Here is an 18,826-nt window from a genome sequence, read left to right as displayed (position 1 = left end):
GGTGCCGTCGGCGGCCATCGCCAGATCAGCGCGCCATCTGCGGCGCCTCAGCAGTCGGCGTGGAGGCGACGGCCGCCGCGGCGCCGCACAGTGGCGTCCTGCGGGCCGGCGCCGGTCTATCGCGGCGCCGCGCTGTTGGCTCTGCGTTCCGGCGGCGGCCGTAATTGCCAGATAACGGTGGACGGCGACCGCGCTCCGGGAGCGAGAGGGCAGCGCGCGGAGACAGAGCGGCGGAGGCCGGGCGAGAGCAAGGTACGTCGACGGGCGGACCGGACGGGTCGCTCGAAGAGCCGCAGGTGGGAGGAGGCGAAGGGCGGCCACATGAGGGAGGTGGCGGGCTTAACAACGTCACGTGTGGCATCGTGATATTGCACCCGCATGTGAATGGCAATGCTAAAATGAAGGTAACCTGTCTGGACAGTCGCCGCTAATCGTTCCGTCCTGGCAGTAAGAAGGCCGAAAATTTTGGCTGGCGCTGATCCAGCCAGGAAAACCTTGGCGGCATCCGTGTCAGTGCGCTTCAGCGGCTGCGGCGCGGTGAGGTCCCCGCGTGGCTCGTTTGGCGCGGCGCTCGCCTGGCCGCTTACGCGCCGCACGCACGCGAGGCGCTCGCGCCCTGACGAGCGTGAGATCCGCCGCGCCGAGAGTCCGTCAGAAGGCCGCTCGAGACGGCGGCTTATCGCCGGCTGGCGGCGGCGGCGGCCCGCGAACGCCGGTCGCGGAGGGAGGCGGGGGGGAGGGGGCGCGGCGCTTGTGTCCTGAGCGCTGCTGATCTCGTGAGCCCCGACGGGACCCGGCCGGCGGCGGCGGTGGCGTGGTGGCCGGCGCGGCCCGGGCCCCGCGCGGTCGGTGCTCACGCCTGTTCGCCGTCTGGCGCTGGCTCGATCTACACCGCTGCCGCCACCGCCGCTGCCGCTGCGCCAAACACGGGAGATCCGATGTCGGAGCCACGTGCGCTCTCAGACCCGGCGCAGCCGGCACGCGCGCGTTAAAAATTAGCCGCGCGGCTGGGGTTACGCAGCGCTGCTGCCACCTGGGAAGACGGCGGTGAATCACGCCAGGGTGCGGGGGCGGGGACCCGGCGGCCCGACTTGACCTTGCCTGCCTCGTGAGACAGGGCGGCACGCCCCAAACTGCGATGTTCGCGCCGTGGGCTGTGGCCGGCGCCGCGGCCGCCGACCGCCAGTCGCGTACACTGGAATTATCCGTGACTGACGAGCCAGCTCAGGAGACGGAGAGAAAGCCATTGTGGGAAACGTGGCGGCGTTCCGTCGCCAGAAATGCATCACGTTTTCCTCGGATTCCCATGAATTATCATGCTAGGCAGTCAGTCGCCTGTGACATGCCAGTTATTTATGTCTCGGAATGTGTCATAAATAGTCATTATTGCTCCGCGGTATTTATGATACAAGGCCGCATTGATGGTTAAGCTGGCGGCTGGTTCTTGAAGCGAATTTTTTGGCGACTTGATCGCGTAAATGACCGCCATAAAAGCAATTTGACTTGAAGAATGATTGTTCTAGTGCCGCCGCCGCCCAGAGCCGCGCCCATAGCTCCTGGGACAGTCGTCCGCACTTTTGCCGCTGAATCGAGTCACGAAAACCCCCTGCGAGGGACACAGCCCACTCCTCGGGCCCGGCGTGCTACCGCCTCGCCCTGTGAGGCGTCGCCGCGGCCGTCTCCCGCTTCCGGGGGTCGCCAGTCGGGCGCTGAACACCGCTGGACACCATTGGAGCCTCGGATCGCTGGGACCCTCGCCGCGAGGCTCGCCGTCACCGACCACGGCGGGCCCCGAGTCCCGCCGGCGGGCGCTGAACACCGCTGGACACCGCCGGAGCTTCGGACCGCTGGGACCCTCGCCGCCAGGCTCGCCGTCATCGACCACGGCGGGCCCGAGTCCCGCCGGCCGGGCGCCGGCCTTCGCAAAGCACGCGAGGCGTCGCCAGACGCGCGAAAGTTGTCAGCCTTCGTGCCCGCGGAAACCGAGCACGGTGCGGCGCGCGCGCAGGTGGACGCCCGGGCCGCGCTTGTCGGTGTGTGGCGGATGTCGTGCGGTAGGGATGATCGGTTGCAGCCGGCCGGGAGGTGGAGGGCAGCGTCGTGACGGAGCGGAGAGAGAGCAGGTTCATGACGAGGGCGGGCGGCGCCCGGCGTCTCCCCCGAGACGGCGCGCATGGCTGGTTTTCCGGTCCGCCGCGTGGAGAGAATCTGTGGTATGGCGATGAGACGCCTGACGTGGCTTGAACGGGGGACGGGGCGTTCAATCTCCACATCAGCGCCGCTTCAGCTGTTCAGCGCGGCCAGTGCTAGCCTGCTGTAGTGAACCACGACATGTTTATAAAGCCTTCTTCTGAACTGCGGACTTAGATCGAGTCTTGCGGAACAGCGCGTAGACGTCGGCGTCGCAGGCCAAGGAAGGTGCTTGTTTATGTCCGTCGGATATGATTGGCTAATATTGGGCAGAGCCTGACAGGATATACCAGTTGGGTTTATTTGTGCTGTACGTGATTATAGGATCGAACCGGTCGAACGAGACAATGCCACCTACCACAGCGCACTGGCAGTCGTGACCGATAAGAGTTCGTCGCGTGTCGCCGTTTGCGCACCTGGCGGTCGCAGCCTCCAGCACCTGTGTCCGAGCCTGAGTAGCTTGCAGCCAGATAGCATCAGCGGGGACGGCTTTGTCAGTCGCCGCTCCCCTGCCCGGTCTGCACGCCGGCAGCCGCCCCCGTCCCGAGCCGATACCGTCTGCGGCCACCGCTCGTCGCTGGGGGACGGAGCCGAGGCGGGCCGGTGGTGGCGCTGCGCCGAGCGGAAGCGTTCGCGTCGGGGCGCAGCGGAAGCGCCGGTATCGCGTCGAGTAGGGGTGTGCGCGTGAGTCGGTCGGCTGCTTTTGGGAGGCGCTTCTGCGCGTCATGGCTGACTGACGGCGGCGCTGGCACGGCCGGGTGTGCCGCCGCGTTTGGCTGGTGACGTATCGCCAGGGGAGCGCGCATTTCTTCGCCTGTTTGAAGTTTGATTACTTCCGATTTAGCGTTGTTTAAGCTGTCCTCCCCTGTCGTCGGTACGTCACGTTGTGTTTGTCTCTGTTGACATGTGTAGTGAACTTCGGTCACGGTTTGCCATTGCCGCTCTGTGGGTGGCGTGCTCCGTCGCCACGGCAAGTCAGCGAGCCTGTCGCCGCGCCGCGCTGACCTCCGTCGTCCGCTGCGCGCTCCGGCAGGCCATGCGTCTGGAGCTGGAGATGCAGGAGGAGAAGGTGCAGTCGCTGCGCCGGGAGCTGGACGAGCTCGGCTCGTCGGCCGGCTCTGAGGACGAGGTGGCGGCGCTGCGCCGCTCGCGGCTCGACCTGCAGCACAAGTGCCAGGAGCAGGAGGAGGAGCTGGACGACCTGGCCGGCCAGGTCAGCCTGCTCGAGCAGGCCAAGCTCCGGCTGGAGATGAGTCTGGAGCAGGTGCGCAAGGAGCACCGCCGCGAGATCGCCCAGAAGGACGAGGAGGCCGAGGAGGTGCGCGCCAACGCCAGCAAAAAGCTCAAAGGTACGACCCCGGCCGACGGCGGGTTGGCTTTGGTTTGGAGTTGCGAGTGAAGTGAGTGAGTGGTAGCATGTGGGCCGTCTATTGCTTGAAAGTGATTGGTGGTTGTCTCAGTGGTATTATGTATTTCATAACGTGTTTGTGATTCCCATTAGTCATCAACATGCCTACCGTAATTGGACAACGTCTCGCGCCACCAGAATACGGCGTCTAAGTTAGGTATTAGAGCTTGCCAACAGTCGTATAGCTTGCTAAGTCTGCACCATCTGCAATATTGTGCCGTGCCTACCCGTTTTGGATACTCGTTGAGCCTGCGCGCTCAATGTGTCTGGCTCTGTACGGTCAACGGGTATTTTTCCTCGCATTGTCGTCGCGCCCTATGCCAACAGCCGTTGTTAATCCGCTAACCGTAGCCGCCGACCGGTTCGGCTGCGTGATCCGTCCGACCGCCGTGCACCTCAGGACGGTGTCCCGTGCGCATGCTCGACCGCTGTCCTGGCCTCGGCAGGGCTCGAGTCCCAGCTGGAGACGGAGCACGAGGAGCGCACGGCGCTGGTGCGCGAGAAGCACGAGCTGGAGCGACGCATCATCGCGCTCAACGAGCACACCATCAGTCAGGACGACCAGGAGGCCATCCTCAAGCTGAAGCGGGACCTCAAGCGCACGCGCGCCCTGCTCAAGGACACGCAGGCGCAGCTGGAGAAGGCCCGCTCCGAGGCGTCCAGCAAAGTGCAGATCCGACAGCTGAAGAACCAGGTGCGTGCTCTAAGGGGACTCGTGTGGATTTATTATAGGAGCAGACAATAGGCGTGCACAGCATGGCCATTTCGTTCGAGTATTGCCACGAGCGTGAATTGGACTGAAGCTTAATGTAGAACCAGCTCATCAGCGTTTGATCCAGCTTATGACGGTTGGCGAAGAAATCGTGCCGCCGCTTCTGTGGTGTTCATTGCGGTATGATTTTGAAGTTCGTCTGCATCCAAGTTTGGTCACATTTCTGATGGTCGTTTTGCTCATGACAGTTCACGAGCGTGGGCGTGTGGCTTCTGTTCCTGTTGCCCGCGCTGTTCACGTGTGACGCGTCGTCTCCGCCAGCTGGAGGATGCCGAGTTCGCGCAGGGCGCGGCGGTGAAGGCGCGCCAGTCGCTGGCGCAGGAGCTACAGGACACGCAGACCCTGCTGGAGGAGGCGCAGCGCGCGCGCACCGACAGCGAGACGCGCTACCTGACCGCCAGCCGCGAGCTGCACCAGCTGCAGGGCCAGGTGGACGAGCAGGAGGAGGAGCTGCAGGAGGTGAGTCACGTGGGCAGCCGGCTGGGTGTCACCGGCGAGAGGGGCGCAGATGGCCGTTTGCTCGCGTGTTGGCTTTGCGGGGCTGTGGTTTTCATAGCGGTTTGTGGCGAACCTTCGGGACGAGTAGAAAGACTGAAGGGTGGCAGGCAATGCTGCGTCACAGGCCGTCTGTATGCACTACACTAGAGCAGTGCATCGAGATATACCCTGTGATGGGCGTTATGAGAACCCTGCAGTGGAGTATCGCGCCTTTCGTGCGTGAGTCAGGGTGAGCGCTGAGCGCGCCTACTGACGGCGCGATAGCCGAAGACCGTCGTACAGGTGTGACGTCACCTCGGTGACGTCATGCGTCGGGCCGGCCGCTCCGCCGTCTGACCGGCCATGGGCCTTCACCAGGTGATGAAGAAGTACAAGGCGGCCGTGGCGCAGCTGAGCGTCGACCAGCTGACGCTGCAGGACCAGGCGAGCCAGCTGACCGAGCTGGAGGCCGAGCGCGCCCTGTTGCGCGAGCAGCTGGCCGAGAAGGCCAGCCGGCTGGACGCGCTGGAGGGCGAGACGGCCTCGGCGCACGACCAGCGCCGGCTGGAGCTGCGCGTGCGCGAGCTGGAGAGCCGCTGCGAGTACGAGCAGACCACCAAGCAGCGGCTGGAGACGCAGCTGGCGCGGCTGAAGGAGGCCATCGAGAAGGCCGGCGGCGAGGCGGACCAGGCGCGCCAGCGCGAACAGGTGGCCGCCGACAACCTGCGCAAGCTGCAGCGACAGGTGAGGGCTGCGGCTGGCGGCGAGAGACTGCCTGAGCGACATGTGACGGCTGCAGCTGGGTAGGTGGGGACGGGGACTGTCGGAGCGACGGCTGAGGGCGATTGGAGATGTTGGGAGACGGGTGAAATGACAGGCGAGGGGCAGTCCGGCCACCGCTCAAGCGGCGGTCAAACGGTACCCTTGGTGCGTAGTGACGGCAGCTGCCTGATGTGAGAGCCAATTTGGTGGCAGGTGGGGCACGGTGACCGATCGTTCAGACGTGGGTTGTGAATGGCGCCGTGGTGCTACACAAACGGCGTGTGATTTCCCTCCGTGGTGTGTTTTATCGTGAAATATGTGATGGCGGCCTGGTTCCATGTTTGTGTCAGCGTTTTGTGATAAGGACCATCGTTTGTGGTGATTGAGAGTGCATCTTGGAACGTCCGCATACTTGTACCCCGGGCCTGCACCAAGCGGTCTCCGTTGCTCACGCCATCGACTCCCGTGCGCTCGCACGGCCACCACGGTGACAGTTGCCGGTCATGACCCGTCTGTCATGCCTCTGTCTGACGCCGCCCGCGTTCCGCCAGCTGCGCGAAAGCAAGGACGAGCTGTCGGAGGCGCAGCGGAAGGAGTCGGACGCCGTGCTGCAGGCCCGCTCGCTGGCCAAGGAGCTGGAGACGGCTGAGGCCGAGGCTTCCCAGGCGCGCGGCGACCTCAAGCTCGCCTTCAAACGCATCGGCGACCTGCAGAACGCCATGCAGGTGCGGACGGCCGCCGGGAAGCGGTTGATGGAGATGGCGGTGGGGTGCTTGCGTGCTGGTTGCTGTTGGGTTGGGAATTGTGGAAATTACGGAAGGCGCTGGGAATGTGGTTGAAAGTGTGACGGTGGTATGCCTTAGGCCACAGATGGCTCTGAGTGTCGTTATTTTACGTTTTGGTGTGAGAGCTACGTGCGATTACCCAATATGTAGACTCAATGTCTCGTCGAGTTGGCTAATCTACCGTCTTCAGGAGCTGGCATTGTCGCTCGATGCACGTGGCAGCGTTCACCGGTGGCCTGTCTGAGCGTGTGCCGCGCGGCCCACGTGACCCGTGACCGGTGACCTGACGTGACCCCCGGCGCTCGGCCGCAGGGTGACCTGGACAGCGAGCCGAGCGACTCGGATGCCGGCTCGGACTCGGACGAGGACCTGGACAGCTTCCTGTCGGCGCACATGCCCGGCGGCCAGGCGGGCCGCGCCGCCGCCAGCAACGGCACGCCGCTCAAGATCGACCTGGATAGAAGGTGAGGGCACGGCGGGCCAACACATCGGGGCCGAGGACACGTGGGAGCGGGAGGTGGTCAGGAAAGTCGATTTGTCGGCAGCATATAGTTAGCTTTCTTTGTTATGGTCTGCCCACTTGAAGCGTTTGCTTTATCCCACGCTCAAGAGCGTGTGAATTGCAAAAGGAAGGCACTGAGCCACTGGGCATTGTGACGCGACGTTGGAGTCTTACGTTCGCGTGCTGGTGCTGCGCCGGCCTCCGCTGACCGTGCTCGTGTCCCAGCAGGTCGGCCGGCTCGGTGTCGTCCCCCCTGTCGCCGCTGTCGGTCAGCTCAGACCCGGATCTGCGGCCGCGGCTGAACGGCGCGCGAGAGTCGGACGCGTGACGCGCCGGCCGCCGCCACTGAACACGGCCGCCACCCGGCCACCGCCACATGCATTACTGTGATACCCCTGTGCGGGAAAGTTTACCTCGTCCTTAGAGTGGACTCGGCCGGGCGGCGCTGTCGCAGTAATGCATGGGCCGGTCCATGGGTAGCCGCGAGGGGAGGTCTCCCGAGCTGAGCTGTGATGAGCTGCCTTGCGGGGCGCGCGCGCCGCCGACGGCGCGGCTGGTTCTGTCGATTGTTTTGTCGAGTTCGCTTGTACAAACCCACGGCCGCGGCACGCGGCCGTGGTGCGTGTGTAGGCCCACACTAACACAGCCCATGATTGTACGCCCCCTCACTTATTTCCTTGATCCTCAGGCAACCGCACCGTCACGCTTCGAAAGTTTGGGCGCACGCCGAGCGCGCCCACGAGCCATGTCGTTGCTTCCGATCCCCCAGTTATTTATTTATGTCGTGTTGCCAGTCCCGTAGCATGGCTGAAATCAGCCGAGTGTGATTTCTTCGCGTCTTCGTGCGCTCCTGCCGCTACTGCATAATCAAAATCCAGGTGTTCTCAAGGAGATAGTGGCTTGCCATTGGCTTGTGCTGAGGCCGTGGGCTGCAACGCACGTTTTCTCTCCTCTTTTTGAAGCAAAGAGTCGAGATCGAGAACAGGAATGCCTGTCACTGATACCACTGATTGCGCTTGCGCTTTTCGAAGAATGAAATGTACTGATCAATGTGTTGGAATGCCTGTGTTTGTGAGTGTTCTGTATACATATGCGTGTAAAGAATGCCTCACCAATCGTAACGCATTGTGTATGCCTACAGTTATGGCTGTATATCATTGACGTGAACCGAATATTATAATAATGGGATATGACATGAAAATATATACCTGATTCATACTGATGTGTTATGGCCTAAATGGCCGGGATGCCGAGGATGAGTGGCGAGCGTAGTCGAATATTTCGAATTTAGTTGAGTGCGACGAGACCGGCACAGTTTGCACGGAAACTGCGAAATCTGGCAGGCTGGGCGTGAAAGGCGAACTCCCGATTCAGGAAGCTTAAGAACGTTTCCTGAACTAGCGCCAACCAGCTCACAGTACTAGACTTCGAGTTGTTCGGGGGCGTTCAGGAACGCATGGGTGTGGGCGGACGAATACGTGCGATGTCCTCTATCCGGGCCCGTCATCACGCGTTTAGCGATGATTTTGCGTCAAGTGTGAACCGGAGACAGAATTCCCACGTCATGTCGTTTAGTGGCTCGCCATCGAGCCATTCCGACTGCACGGATAGAGTGCGTGCTGTGGACGACGGGGCAGCATCAGCATGAACCTTTGTTCAGGATCGACGCCTAAGGATCGTAGCTGTTGGCGTGCCCATTTATGATCTTAAGCGCAGTAATAATTTTTTACATCTTCCCTTGAACGTTTTAAACAGATGTGAGGCCCAGCCTGTTCAGTATCTGATAACTCCGTTCCTTCGTAGAATGGGGAGTTCTGTGCAGGGTGCACTGGGCTCTGCTTATTGCTGGTGCAACTTATCCATTATCGGGAGCTCAGATGTGCTTGAAATAGCTTCCTTCAATGCATCAGTCAGGCTTTATGCTAAATTCGACCAAATATTGGGGCGTGACAATTCTTCCCGTCACAGAACTGAAGTCTCCACCCAAACGCTTCTGCTATTAGGGTACTGGACACCTACCGGTCTATATGCAAACTATTTCATCGATCAGCTGGCGAAAACTACAATTGCGGCGCGCTGTAGTCTTGAGCTGTGCATTTGTGCCGAGCGTTCGAGGGATGGGCTCATGACCGGCGACGGTCTATCTTACAATTTGATAATTCCGTTCGTTAAGTCCTTAGGCTCAGGGGTTGCCCCCTTGTCCCTTAGCTTTGTTGGGTTAAGTGCCCGATAATTAGCAATATGGACAAAAGGAAGCTGTCGTAAGTATTCGTTCGAATCTTACCTGGCTTAACGAGGATCCTGGACATGTCGAGCGATGATGCTGGGCCTCAATTAGTTGTTTGCCGGATAAGGTCCTCTCGTTTTTTTATTATTAGACATTGCTTCCAGATATTGCAACTCATTGTGGCTTTATGCAGTCATGTCGGTTGACCAGGAGTCTGGCACTGATTTGGCTTTGCTGAGCCTGTGTGTGGTTAATGTTTTCTTTTTCATTAATGTATTGATGTAAGCTCAGGATAATTTGGGAACAACAGATGTGTTGTGCTGGGTAAGCAGGTACTTAAAGGAATCCTTGGCTTAGGCAGCTGCAGATTGGGATTTGTTCTCAAAGTGTAACCTTCCTTTTCTACTTAGGATGGTATGCCTAAATGTAAGGTTATGCAAGGAATGGCCCAAAGCAGGCACAACAAATTTTCAAAGACTGCTATTTAGTGAATTTGACACATAGTGTTTTTTTTAGTTTCACTTCTAGTCACCATGAAATATGTATTTAAGTCAAACAAGGCCTATCCCAATCTTAATGCCTGCATACCTCAAGTAAAAAGGCTATTGACAGGTACAGGATTATATTCAATGTTTATCACTGCTGTTGAACAATTTTTGTGGAAGCCAAGCTTGAGGATTAAAAAATGATCTAGACAAATGTTTCTCATTTGTAAAAGTTTCAATGTTGATATTTTAAAGTTTTAATTATGTTTTAAATCATGCTGGTCTTCAAACCCTAAAATGTTTTATTGTGGGTTTGGCATTTCAGGAAGTTGAAACTATTTTCTTCCTTATCAATGTATTCCCTCTCAGTCAATCCAAAGCAAGAGATTTATGTCACAACAACACCACACAAATTGTACCTGCCAGAATGATCATTTCACTTCTGAACCATGATTATTAATAGCTTCATGCTATGATCATTGATTAAGGGATATGGTGCTTTATCTGGTGCCAGGCTACCCAGTGTGTAGACATTCTGTGTATGCTAGTATGGATTCATTATGATGTGGATATAATTATGTGTATGACATGAACTTGCATGGTCTTTGAGGTTTTGAAATGTTGATTTCTCTCATAATTGGTAAGGTATGCATTGTGTGTACCATACACTTTTGTTACCTTATAGCTGTCATGTACCTTTGTCAGCAATTATTCCTCTTGCATATATCTTGTGGTGTAGTCATGTTACACCAAGAGTACCTCTTAAGCTTTTTACATGCGTTCTCATTTTGTTACATACCAATAGAGCTGTTTGTCTTTGTAATATGATGTTTGATGTTTTGTATTGATTACAGTCATGCTAAAATTATTCCTCAAGTATGCCAGTTTCTGCCAGTTTTGGTATCAGTGGTTCCTACCAGCCAGTTTGTGAAAGATAGATCACCTTGCAGAAACAGCTTCTGCCATCATATACCAACCCTGGTTTCATCAGGCCAAACATTTGGTCCTTATTCGGCCCATGAAAGGCATTGTTTGAGCCTGCCATGGCATTGGGGTTAGCTTAGTAGAGTACTTTTGCATGTGCTCAAGGACATGCATGCAAAATTACTTGACATATATGTACAAATATATATATATATATATATATATATATATATATATATATATATATATATATGATGTCATTACATCTAGTGATTTGTGACTTGTGATGAAGAGCAATTTTTGCCACTAGCAGGTGCTGTCATGTTTTCAGAACACAGGGGGACTCCTTGTATGAACTCCTAGGCTTACCCAAAACAGCCACCCAGGAGGAAATCAAGAAGACATATAGGAGACTGGCCCTGAAGTATCATCCTGACAAAAATCCAGACAATCCAGAAGCAGCTGAAAAGGTGACATCTTTTGTCATTTTAACATGTGTTCACTGTGTCTATTTCACTATTTCACTGTGTATGAACTGGCAAGTGCTAGTTGGTAGGAAAGGCAAGGCTTCCATGCCTGGTCAGCTAGTGGTGGCAGTCAACTAATTAGTGCTATCGACCAAACATCCCATATGATCATAAACAGATGGGTAATATCTCATGATGAGCTGAACCCTCAGTGTCCATCGCTGCTGTCTTGTCACGCTCCCACGTGATCATCGATCCTCGGGTGACCCGGTATGCAGCAGTCAGGCCGAGTCTTGACCCGCCATTGCGTTCCAGTTCAAAGACATCAACCGGGCGCACGCCACGCTCAGCGACTCGATCAAACGCAACATCTACGACAACTACGGCTCCCTCGGCTTGTACATCGCCGAGCAGTTCGGCGAGGAGAACGTCAACACCTACTTCCTGGTGACGTCCGGCTGGTGCCGCGCGCTCTTCATCTTCTGCGGCGTCATCACCGGCTGCTACCTCTGCTGCTGCTTCTGCTGCTGCTGCAACTTCTGCTGCGGGAAGTGTCGGCCGGCCGCGCCCGACGAGTCCGGCGCCTACCACAACCTCAACGTGAGTGGCATGTTGTCCCCCCTCGCTTGTCCCGATACGCTGTGGCGCACCGTCCGGCGCGGGTGCGACCTTGGTGTGGGAAGCGGCGGCGCGGTTCTCGGAGATCGGGCGGTCTCCGTTTGAAGCTGTGAAAGGCTCTGAAATCCTTGCCGTGTCCTCCGAGCTTGTTAAGTCTTAGCCCACGCATAGACTCGTTTGGTCAGTCGTGTGGTATTATTGGCGGGCGGTGTTGTGTGTTCTTATGAAGGTCGATGTCATTGGCGAATGGCGGGATTTAGGTTTTCTTGGATTTAGATCCTGTCTCCGTCAGTCACAAGTGATTAACTTCCTATCGAGGTAACATGTCTTGCTTACAAACTGCTATGCGTAACCAGAGGCACGTGAGGCCGAAACCATATGGTTGCTGCTTTAAGAGGCGGTAACGGTTGGAAGATCGTAGATCATTGAAGTTGAATGTGCCCCATCCCTGGAGGCGCTTACGTCACCGTTTAACGTTACGGCCAGCGTGCGGCTCCACAGGTAAACTGGCCAGCCGGGTCTCTGGCGCTGCACGTTCATATAATGTCCTCTGGTGCACGCTTCCCCTGGCCGGCCGTGCTTTAGTCGTCGTCGACCCCCTCCCCTCCCGCCTGGCATTTTAGACGTGGCAAGCATCCCTCCCCGTGTTTACATGCGTGCCTGTGCATCCGCGTTTCGTGCACAGATTTTGTGCGTAGTCGAGCCCGCCCCGCCTGCCGCACCGTTTCCGTTTGGCCCCGCACGCGGTGGCGTGTGTGCCCGGCGCCGTCGGAGCGCTGGCCGGCCTCGCCGCGGCCCGCGCGCGGCTCGCATGAGCCGGTCCGCAGCGTGCGGCGCGCCCCTGAGCACGCCACCTGTGCCGCCAGCCCGACGACCCTGCAGTGGTGACCTCCCAGCCGACCTCGGCTGGGCCCGTCCGCGGCGAGGTAGGTCACGGTGGCGCGGGGCGCCGGTCGGCGGAGGCGCCTCCGCTGGACTGGACAAGAGCCGCCCGCCCGAGGCAGTGTGGGACGCGTTGTGGCTCCGCGTGTAGATGAGTTCAGAGGGCGAGGCTGGCATTCAGTTTGCATGTTTTGGTTTCCTTTGATTCGGCTGCCTGTGCATGGTTTTCGGACGTTGCGTCGTAGATGCCACCGGCGCTCGCTCTGGTGGCCGTAGTCGCCTGCACTGATCGCGTCACGGCTGGCATTCTTGTTTCCGGCCGCCGGGACGCCGATGGTCGTGACTGTGGCGTGGGGTGACTATGCCGCTCGGTGGTGCCGCCAGGGAGACGGCGACGAGGAGTTCGACCTGGAGGCGGGCAGTCCGGAGCGCGAGGCAGCCGCCGGCGCCGGCGAGCCGGTCACCAGCCAGCCGCAGGCGTTCGCCATGCCGCCGCCGCCGTCGGCCAACCAGAGTCAGCCGCACCAGTCCGCCAACCCTAACAACCCGTTCGCCATGGCGGCGCCGGCGCCAGCTCCGGCGGCCGAGGCCACCACAGGTCAGGCCCGGGGGCGCGCTGCTCGGGTCGGCGCGAATGATGGCGGGACATGCCGTCGGGGCGGACAGGGGAGGCCACCACATGCCAGGCCCGGGGGCGCGCTGCTCGGGTCGGCGGTGGCCAGCACGAGTGATGGCGGGACGTGCCGTCGGAGCGGTGAGGGGGATGGGCGCCGCAGGTCTTCGGGAATATGGGCTACCAGACGGCCTGGCACACGTCTGGCCAGATATGGCCGTCGTTTGGCCAAGCGCAGCTTACACGCCGTCTGAAATAGCGAGGACGGGCTGGCGATCAGCTGGCTGATGCTGCCACCACAGCTGCGACGAGCGCTGCGTAGTTGATTGGTGACTGAAAAACGTCGTCGTGACCGTTGAACAACGGCTCAATCTGGCATGTGACAAGAAAATTATCACTTAATTCGGTCATCAGGAGACCAGAGTCCGGCCGTCAGCCGTGCCCCAAGGCTTTCAGTACCGGACGGATCGTAATCTGGTGTTACTGCGTTTTTCTTTAGTGTTTTTGTCAGCGCTTTCGTGCTTATTGACGCAGTGAATACTTCTAAGTGCTAAGTCGTATCAGCGTCGTCTTTGTTACAGCCCGTTGGTGTCTCTGACAGACCCCTCCGTCCCCTTCCAGGCTACGGGCTGCAGTAGCTGTCCGTTGCGCGGCGCTAGTGTCGGACAGGACCGCCGTCGTCGACGCCGGCCTCGCCGACAGTGCCGGACTGATTCCGACGTAGGCCGGCGTTCGCGTCGCACCGCGGCTGGATAGAGGTCGCGAACCCGTGCCTAGGTCAAGCACCCGAAAATGCCGAGGATCCAAAACAAGCACCTATCGAGAATCTTGCCGGCTGCGTGACCTGTCAGTCAGGTGGCGCCGGTGGACGGGTCCGCTGTGCCGGACTGGTTGCACTGGCCTGATGACGTGGGACTGACCCGCGCCTTCACTCAGCCTGCGCCATGTTGGGATCCGGAATTCCGCGTGCATGCCTTCTTCCGGTGCACGTTATGTTCGGTGGGGTCTCGAGATACACGCTTAGAGGCATTGTCCGGTGCCGCTTCAAATTCAGCAGCCGAATGGTCGTCTCGTCGTCGGCTGGCAGAAACAGTCCGGCATGCCTGGCCTCCGGGGGAGTCGGTGCCGCGGCGGCTGCCCGGTGTGGGGCCTCGGCCGGTGCCCCGCAGCGCGTGTCGACCTTGGAAGCATCCTCGGCGACCCGTCCCCGGCTGGTGGAACTCGCCGACCGGGGGCCGCTCTGCCGCCAGGCGGCGGTCGCGTCAGTATTACCCCTCGACGGGGACGCGTGGAGGCGGGCCGGCGCGCGCAGGACTGAGGCGGTCGGCGCGGGAAGAGCCCGCCGCCGACCTCTAGTCATGCTGGCCAGTCTCGTCGCCAGCAGGGAAGGGAAGGGGGGTGGCTGTCCCTGGTCTCGCCCTCGTGGATAGAATCGCCGCGTGTGATGTTGGTGCACTCGCAATATAGGCGCCGGGGGAGGCGCTCGCTGAACGTGGTTCTAATCAGCGGTCGGTCCGCGATGTACATACTAGCGGGCGTTCACTTTGCCGTCTGCACATCGATGGTGCAGCAGTGATGAGTGGGTGTGGCACCTGGCCAACACACCTCTAGTCTCCTGTGTTCTAATTGGTTTGCTGTACCCGCCTGTTAGACTTTTGTCAGTGCCGGCGCTACCAGTGTGTGTTGTGCCGTGTGTGGGTGTTACGGAGCTAACTTAGCTATAGGTGTGACCTCTGAGTCTGTCGATCTTCAGACATTCCCTTTATCGCGCCTCGCCATATCTTGAGCCTTCCCTCGCCTTCATGTGGTCCAGTGAGTGCGTCCCTTATCTCACTTTATCTCAACATTCCTGCCACCGTCGAGTACTGAGCAAATGCCTATCGAACAACTATCAAGCCTTGGTTTGTCAGAAAGTGCTCAGATGTGGCGCCGCGCAGTCTCGCGCGCTCGATGACGCATGTGATAATTTCGATTCGTCGATTTCTAGTTGATTTTTTTGCGCCGGTCGGTAGGAGCGCGTTTGTGCGGGTAGTGAGGACCGGTTCGCTGTTCGCCGAGGCCGAGGCGCTCGCTCGCCACGTGCCGAGGGTGGTCGTGGTGATGTGGCCTCGTATCGTCCGTCAATTCTAGCGTTTGTACGCAAACACGCGCTCCATGGCTATAAATATATATGATAAGGAACGCGTCGGATGTTTTTCCTCCCGCCCGCCTTTGGAAAGCTCGGCATGACGAACGTTCATTTGTTTCTCAGTACGCTTGGTGCTCAATTCGCTCATTGGATTCTCACAGTAGCCGTGGGATGTGCCAGCTTCGCACGGCGTCGTCGCATCCGCGTAGAAGGGACCAACGCAAATGTAGTCTGTACAGACAGCTGCCGTCTTATCGCTTTGGCTGCGACTGCGTTGGTCAGGAATCCTGCGCCGTTGCATATTACTAAGTGTCAGGTAGCGGTTTGAGGTCCAGTTGGTTCAAACAGAGCAAGCACGGGCCTTTGAAAGGCCTTGAGCCTTTGTGAGGAAGCGTCGGTATGTGGAGCAATACATCAGCAGCATGCTGGGGGTCGTGCTGCGGCTGGCCGTCAGACAGAAGGTAGCGTCACTGCAGCTGATAGGGCAGTGCTTGTGCGACCTCCAGGTACCTGCTGGAGGCCGTGCTGCGGCTAGCCGTCGGCGGAGAAGAATGCCATGTCACTGCAGCTGACTCACATGCTACTGGCGATGACGTCACGACCCTCGCCAGTCGTTCCGCGGGCAGCGTCATAAGCGCCATAGGACCAGGACAGTCGGCGCGTTCTAAAGCCCGCATAAACACCGTGTCCAGCGGAAATTTGAGCTTTTTCGATCCCCTCCCCGGAGCCGCGTCGAAAGGCTGCAGATGGCGTCACGCGTCGCATTCCCCCCACCAGCTGCGGACGAGGTCGCCCGCACGAGCCCTGGGCCATCGGACGGCCGCATTCGTGCTGCTCCTCGCTCACACGGCAGCCGCCGGCAGGACTCGAGCGTGCCCGGTCTACCGAGCTGCCTCCCGGAGGGGAAGTGCCGGCCCACCACCGCCCAGAAGGCGGATGGCTCGCGGTGGTGAACACTGGATATATTTGGGTAGCAGGCTGGCCGCTGCCTGCTCCTGCACTGGGTCGGGTCGGCTCGGTGGTCCCGTCCCGAACAGCGCGTCTGAAATGCCACGTGGTTGGCGGGGACTCTGCAGAACACAATGTCACGTTATCATCGACGGCTGTCGGGGCGGATGGTGTGCGCTCCTGACAGCGTTGCTGTGCTGTGTCTCAGTGACAAGTTTGGTGAGGATGGTCCGCGCTCCTGACAGCGTGCTGTGCTGTGCCTCAGTGACAGGTCTGCTGAGGATGGTCCGCACTCCTGACAGCGTGCTGCGCTGTGTTTCGGCAACTGGTTCGGCACGGGTGGTGTGCGCCATTGAGAGCGTGCTGTGCTGTGTCTCAGTGACAGGTCTGGTGAGGATGATGTGCGCTTATCGTAGCTTACACAGACCTTCCCTCCGTCCTCTCCTTGTTAGCCTGTTGTTTGATTCGCCAAACCTTTGCGTTTAAGACGATTTTTTCCACACCGTCCCGCTCCCGGAAAGGCTGCGTACTTCTGCCCCAATTCTCCCAGACTCGTGGTTGACAACCGCGTGGAGCCGAAATCGACTCCGGAAGCGTCTGAAGTTTTGTGGAGTCGAATAGATCGGGTTTCTCCGGAAAAAGGTCATGAATCAAAGTTGGAGTTTGACTCAGCTTAACCACCAATGAATTTATACAACCAGATATGCGAGGAACAGCGTACGCAATTGGCTCCTATGGATCGGGATTCTGAACCTCGTCTTCCCGAGTCGCAATCGCAGCTGAACCACAACTTGTGTTTTTGCTGAACGGAGTCGAAGTCAGAATCTACTCTAGGTGAATTATGGCACGAGAACATCGAAAATGACTTTTAATATCCTGTGACATTCGAGATCAACAGCTGGGTCAAAGGATGGGGAAACGATGTCACCAAAAAAATTACCGGCCAATTTGAAAACTGTAAGCATCAAACTATTCACAAGCGCAAGAGCTAGCGTCCGTCAAACAGTCCTGACCTCTCAAAGTGACCGTCAATGTCAAAACGCGGGCTCATAGGACGGGGGAACTCAACATCACCCAAAATTTGGCGGCCGATTTTTACTTGCAAACACCAGAATATTCGACACAGAAAAAACTAGTGCCTGTTAGTATCACAAAGTAGTGTCACCTGTAGTGTCACAAAGTAGCGGCCTCTCAATGTCATTCCTCAAGGTCAAAATCAGGCTCAAAGGGCCCGGAACTCGATATCACCCAAAAATTACCGTCCGATTTTAAACTTGCCAGAGCCAGAGCATTCACTACAGACAGCAATAGCGTCCGTCAAAAAGCCCTGGCCTCTCAAAGTGACCTTTTAAGGTCAAACGCGGGCTCAAAGGAGGGGGAACTTGGTATCACCCAAAAATTGTTGGCCGGGTTTTAACTTGCCAGAACTAGAATATTTAGAAGCGCAAAAACTAGCGTCTGTCGAAACGTCTTGACCTCCAAATTCATCATTCAAGGTCAAACACGAGCTCAAAGGATAGGGAACGTAACGGAGATTGTCCAAAATTACAGGCTAATTTTAAACTTCCAAACATCAAAAAATTCACCACAGAAAGAACTAGCGTCCGTCGAAAAGTGTTCTGACCTCTTAAGGTGACCCTGCAACGGTCAGATGCGGGCTCAAAGGACCGGGAATTCAACATCACCCCACAAATTAGCGGCCCGATTAACTCGCCAGCAAACAGAATATCTACAACAGAAAGGACTAGCGTCCCATTGAAAAATCCTGACCCCTCAAGGAGATCTTTCAAGGTCAAAACGCGGGCCCAAAGGACGGGAACTAGTAATTTTCGGCTGGTAATTGTGAGTGATATGGAATTCCTCGCCCTTTGAGTCTGCATTTGACCTTAAGGATGGCCTTGACAGGTGACTACTTTTTGACGGAGGTTAGTTGTTCTCGGTGTCGAATATTTGATTTTTGCAAGTTTAAACCGGCCGGTACTTTTGGGGTGGCATTAAGTTCCCCGTCCTCTGAGCCCGCGTTTGACCTTGAAGGGCGACCTTGAAAGGTCATACCTTTTGACGGACGCTGTCTCTCGTGCTTGTGAATATTATGATGCCTGCAGTTTTCAAATCGGCCGGTAATTTTTGGATGGTATCGAGCTCCCTGTCCTTCGACCTGGCCTTTGACTTCGATATTCACATGGTATTGAAAAATTAAGTTTATTTTCGATGTTGTCGTGCCATGGTTCACCTCGAAACCTTTTTTTCAGCGAAGTTGGAACTCGTCGCTGAATAAATCGCTGAATAACTTCCTAACTTCACGGACATCATGCTATTTAGGGTAGGGGTGTAATCTGTCCCGCTGCTGCGGTAGCAGACCGATGGTGCACGCGCGGTAACGGCTATCATGTGGCCTGTCCTGGTTTCTTTTCAGTACAACTATGCCTTTGCAGCATTGGTTTCTGCTTGTTCTGCCTCGCCGAGGAGCACTGGGTGGCACTGCTGCGTTTGAGAGGTCTTATCGTGCAAAGCCACGTGTTGTGCAATCGAGAGACAGCCATCGAGCAGAGGAGCATTCACACAGAGTCGATGAGGGTAAATGTGCTATTTTAGATAGGCACGCACGCAACATAACCTCACTCACCGTTCTCGTCAG

General features: G+C 57.5%; 1 protein-coding gene and 1 pseudogene across 2 annotated transcripts; both read left to right on the top strand.

Moving 5' to 3' along the window:
- The window catches only part of LOC119106884 (unconventional myosin-XVIIIa-like), a 44,601-nt pseudogene extending 37,017 nt beyond the window's left edge, over positions 1–7,584 (top strand).
- A 1,410-nt stretch (positions 7,585–8,994) lies between these two features.
- LOC119106882 (dnaJ homolog subfamily C member 5) lies at positions 8,995–15,297 on the top strand. Of its 2 annotated transcripts, XM_037230216.1 has the most exons (6): positions 8,995–9,157; positions 10,864–11,002; positions 11,315–11,599; positions 12,484–12,543; positions 12,884–13,097; positions 13,734–15,297. In XM_037230216.1, exons 1-6 carry the CDS (start codon positions 9,138–9,140, stop codon positions 13,748–13,750), a joined length of 735 nt encoding a protein of 244 aa, XP_037086111.1. In that variant the 5' UTR covers positions 8,995–9,137; the 3' UTR covers positions 13,751–15,297. The 2 variants fall into 2 exon arrangements, with proteins under 2 accessions (XP_037086111.1, XP_037086112.1); XM_037230217.1 differs by lacking the exon at positions 12,484–12,543.
- Positions 15,298–18,826: the final 3,529 nt, after the last annotated feature.

The sequence above is a fragment of the Pollicipes pollicipes genome, unplaced genomic scaffold (genome assembly GCF_011947565.3).
Source record: "Pollicipes pollicipes isolate AB1234 unplaced genomic scaffold, Ppol_2.1 Scaffold_6330;HRSCAF=7507_pilon_pilon_pilon, whole genome shotgun sequence".
NCBI classification, from domain to species: Eukaryota; Metazoa; Arthropoda; class Thecostraca; order Pollicipedomorpha; family Pollicipedidae; genus Pollicipes; species Pollicipes pollicipes.
The sequence above is the reverse complement of the archived record's forward strand: the minus strand, read 5'-3'. Positions and strand labels throughout refer to the sequence as shown.

What these genes read in the sequence shown, in the direction of transcription:
- LOC119106882 (XM_037230216.1), top strand. Translation starts at nt 9,138, where the DNA reads ATGGACAAAAGGAAGCTGTC. An exon ending in ATGGACAAAAGGAAGCTGTC is followed by an intron (nt 9,158 to 10,863) that starts GTAAGTATTCGT and finishes TCATGTTTTCAG; the next exon opens with AACACAGGGGGACTCCTTGT. An exon ending in GCGCCTACCACAACCTCAAC is followed by an intron (nt 11,600 to 12,483) that starts GTGAGTGGCATG and finishes CTGTGCCGCCAG; the next exon opens with CCCGACGACCCTGCAGTGGT.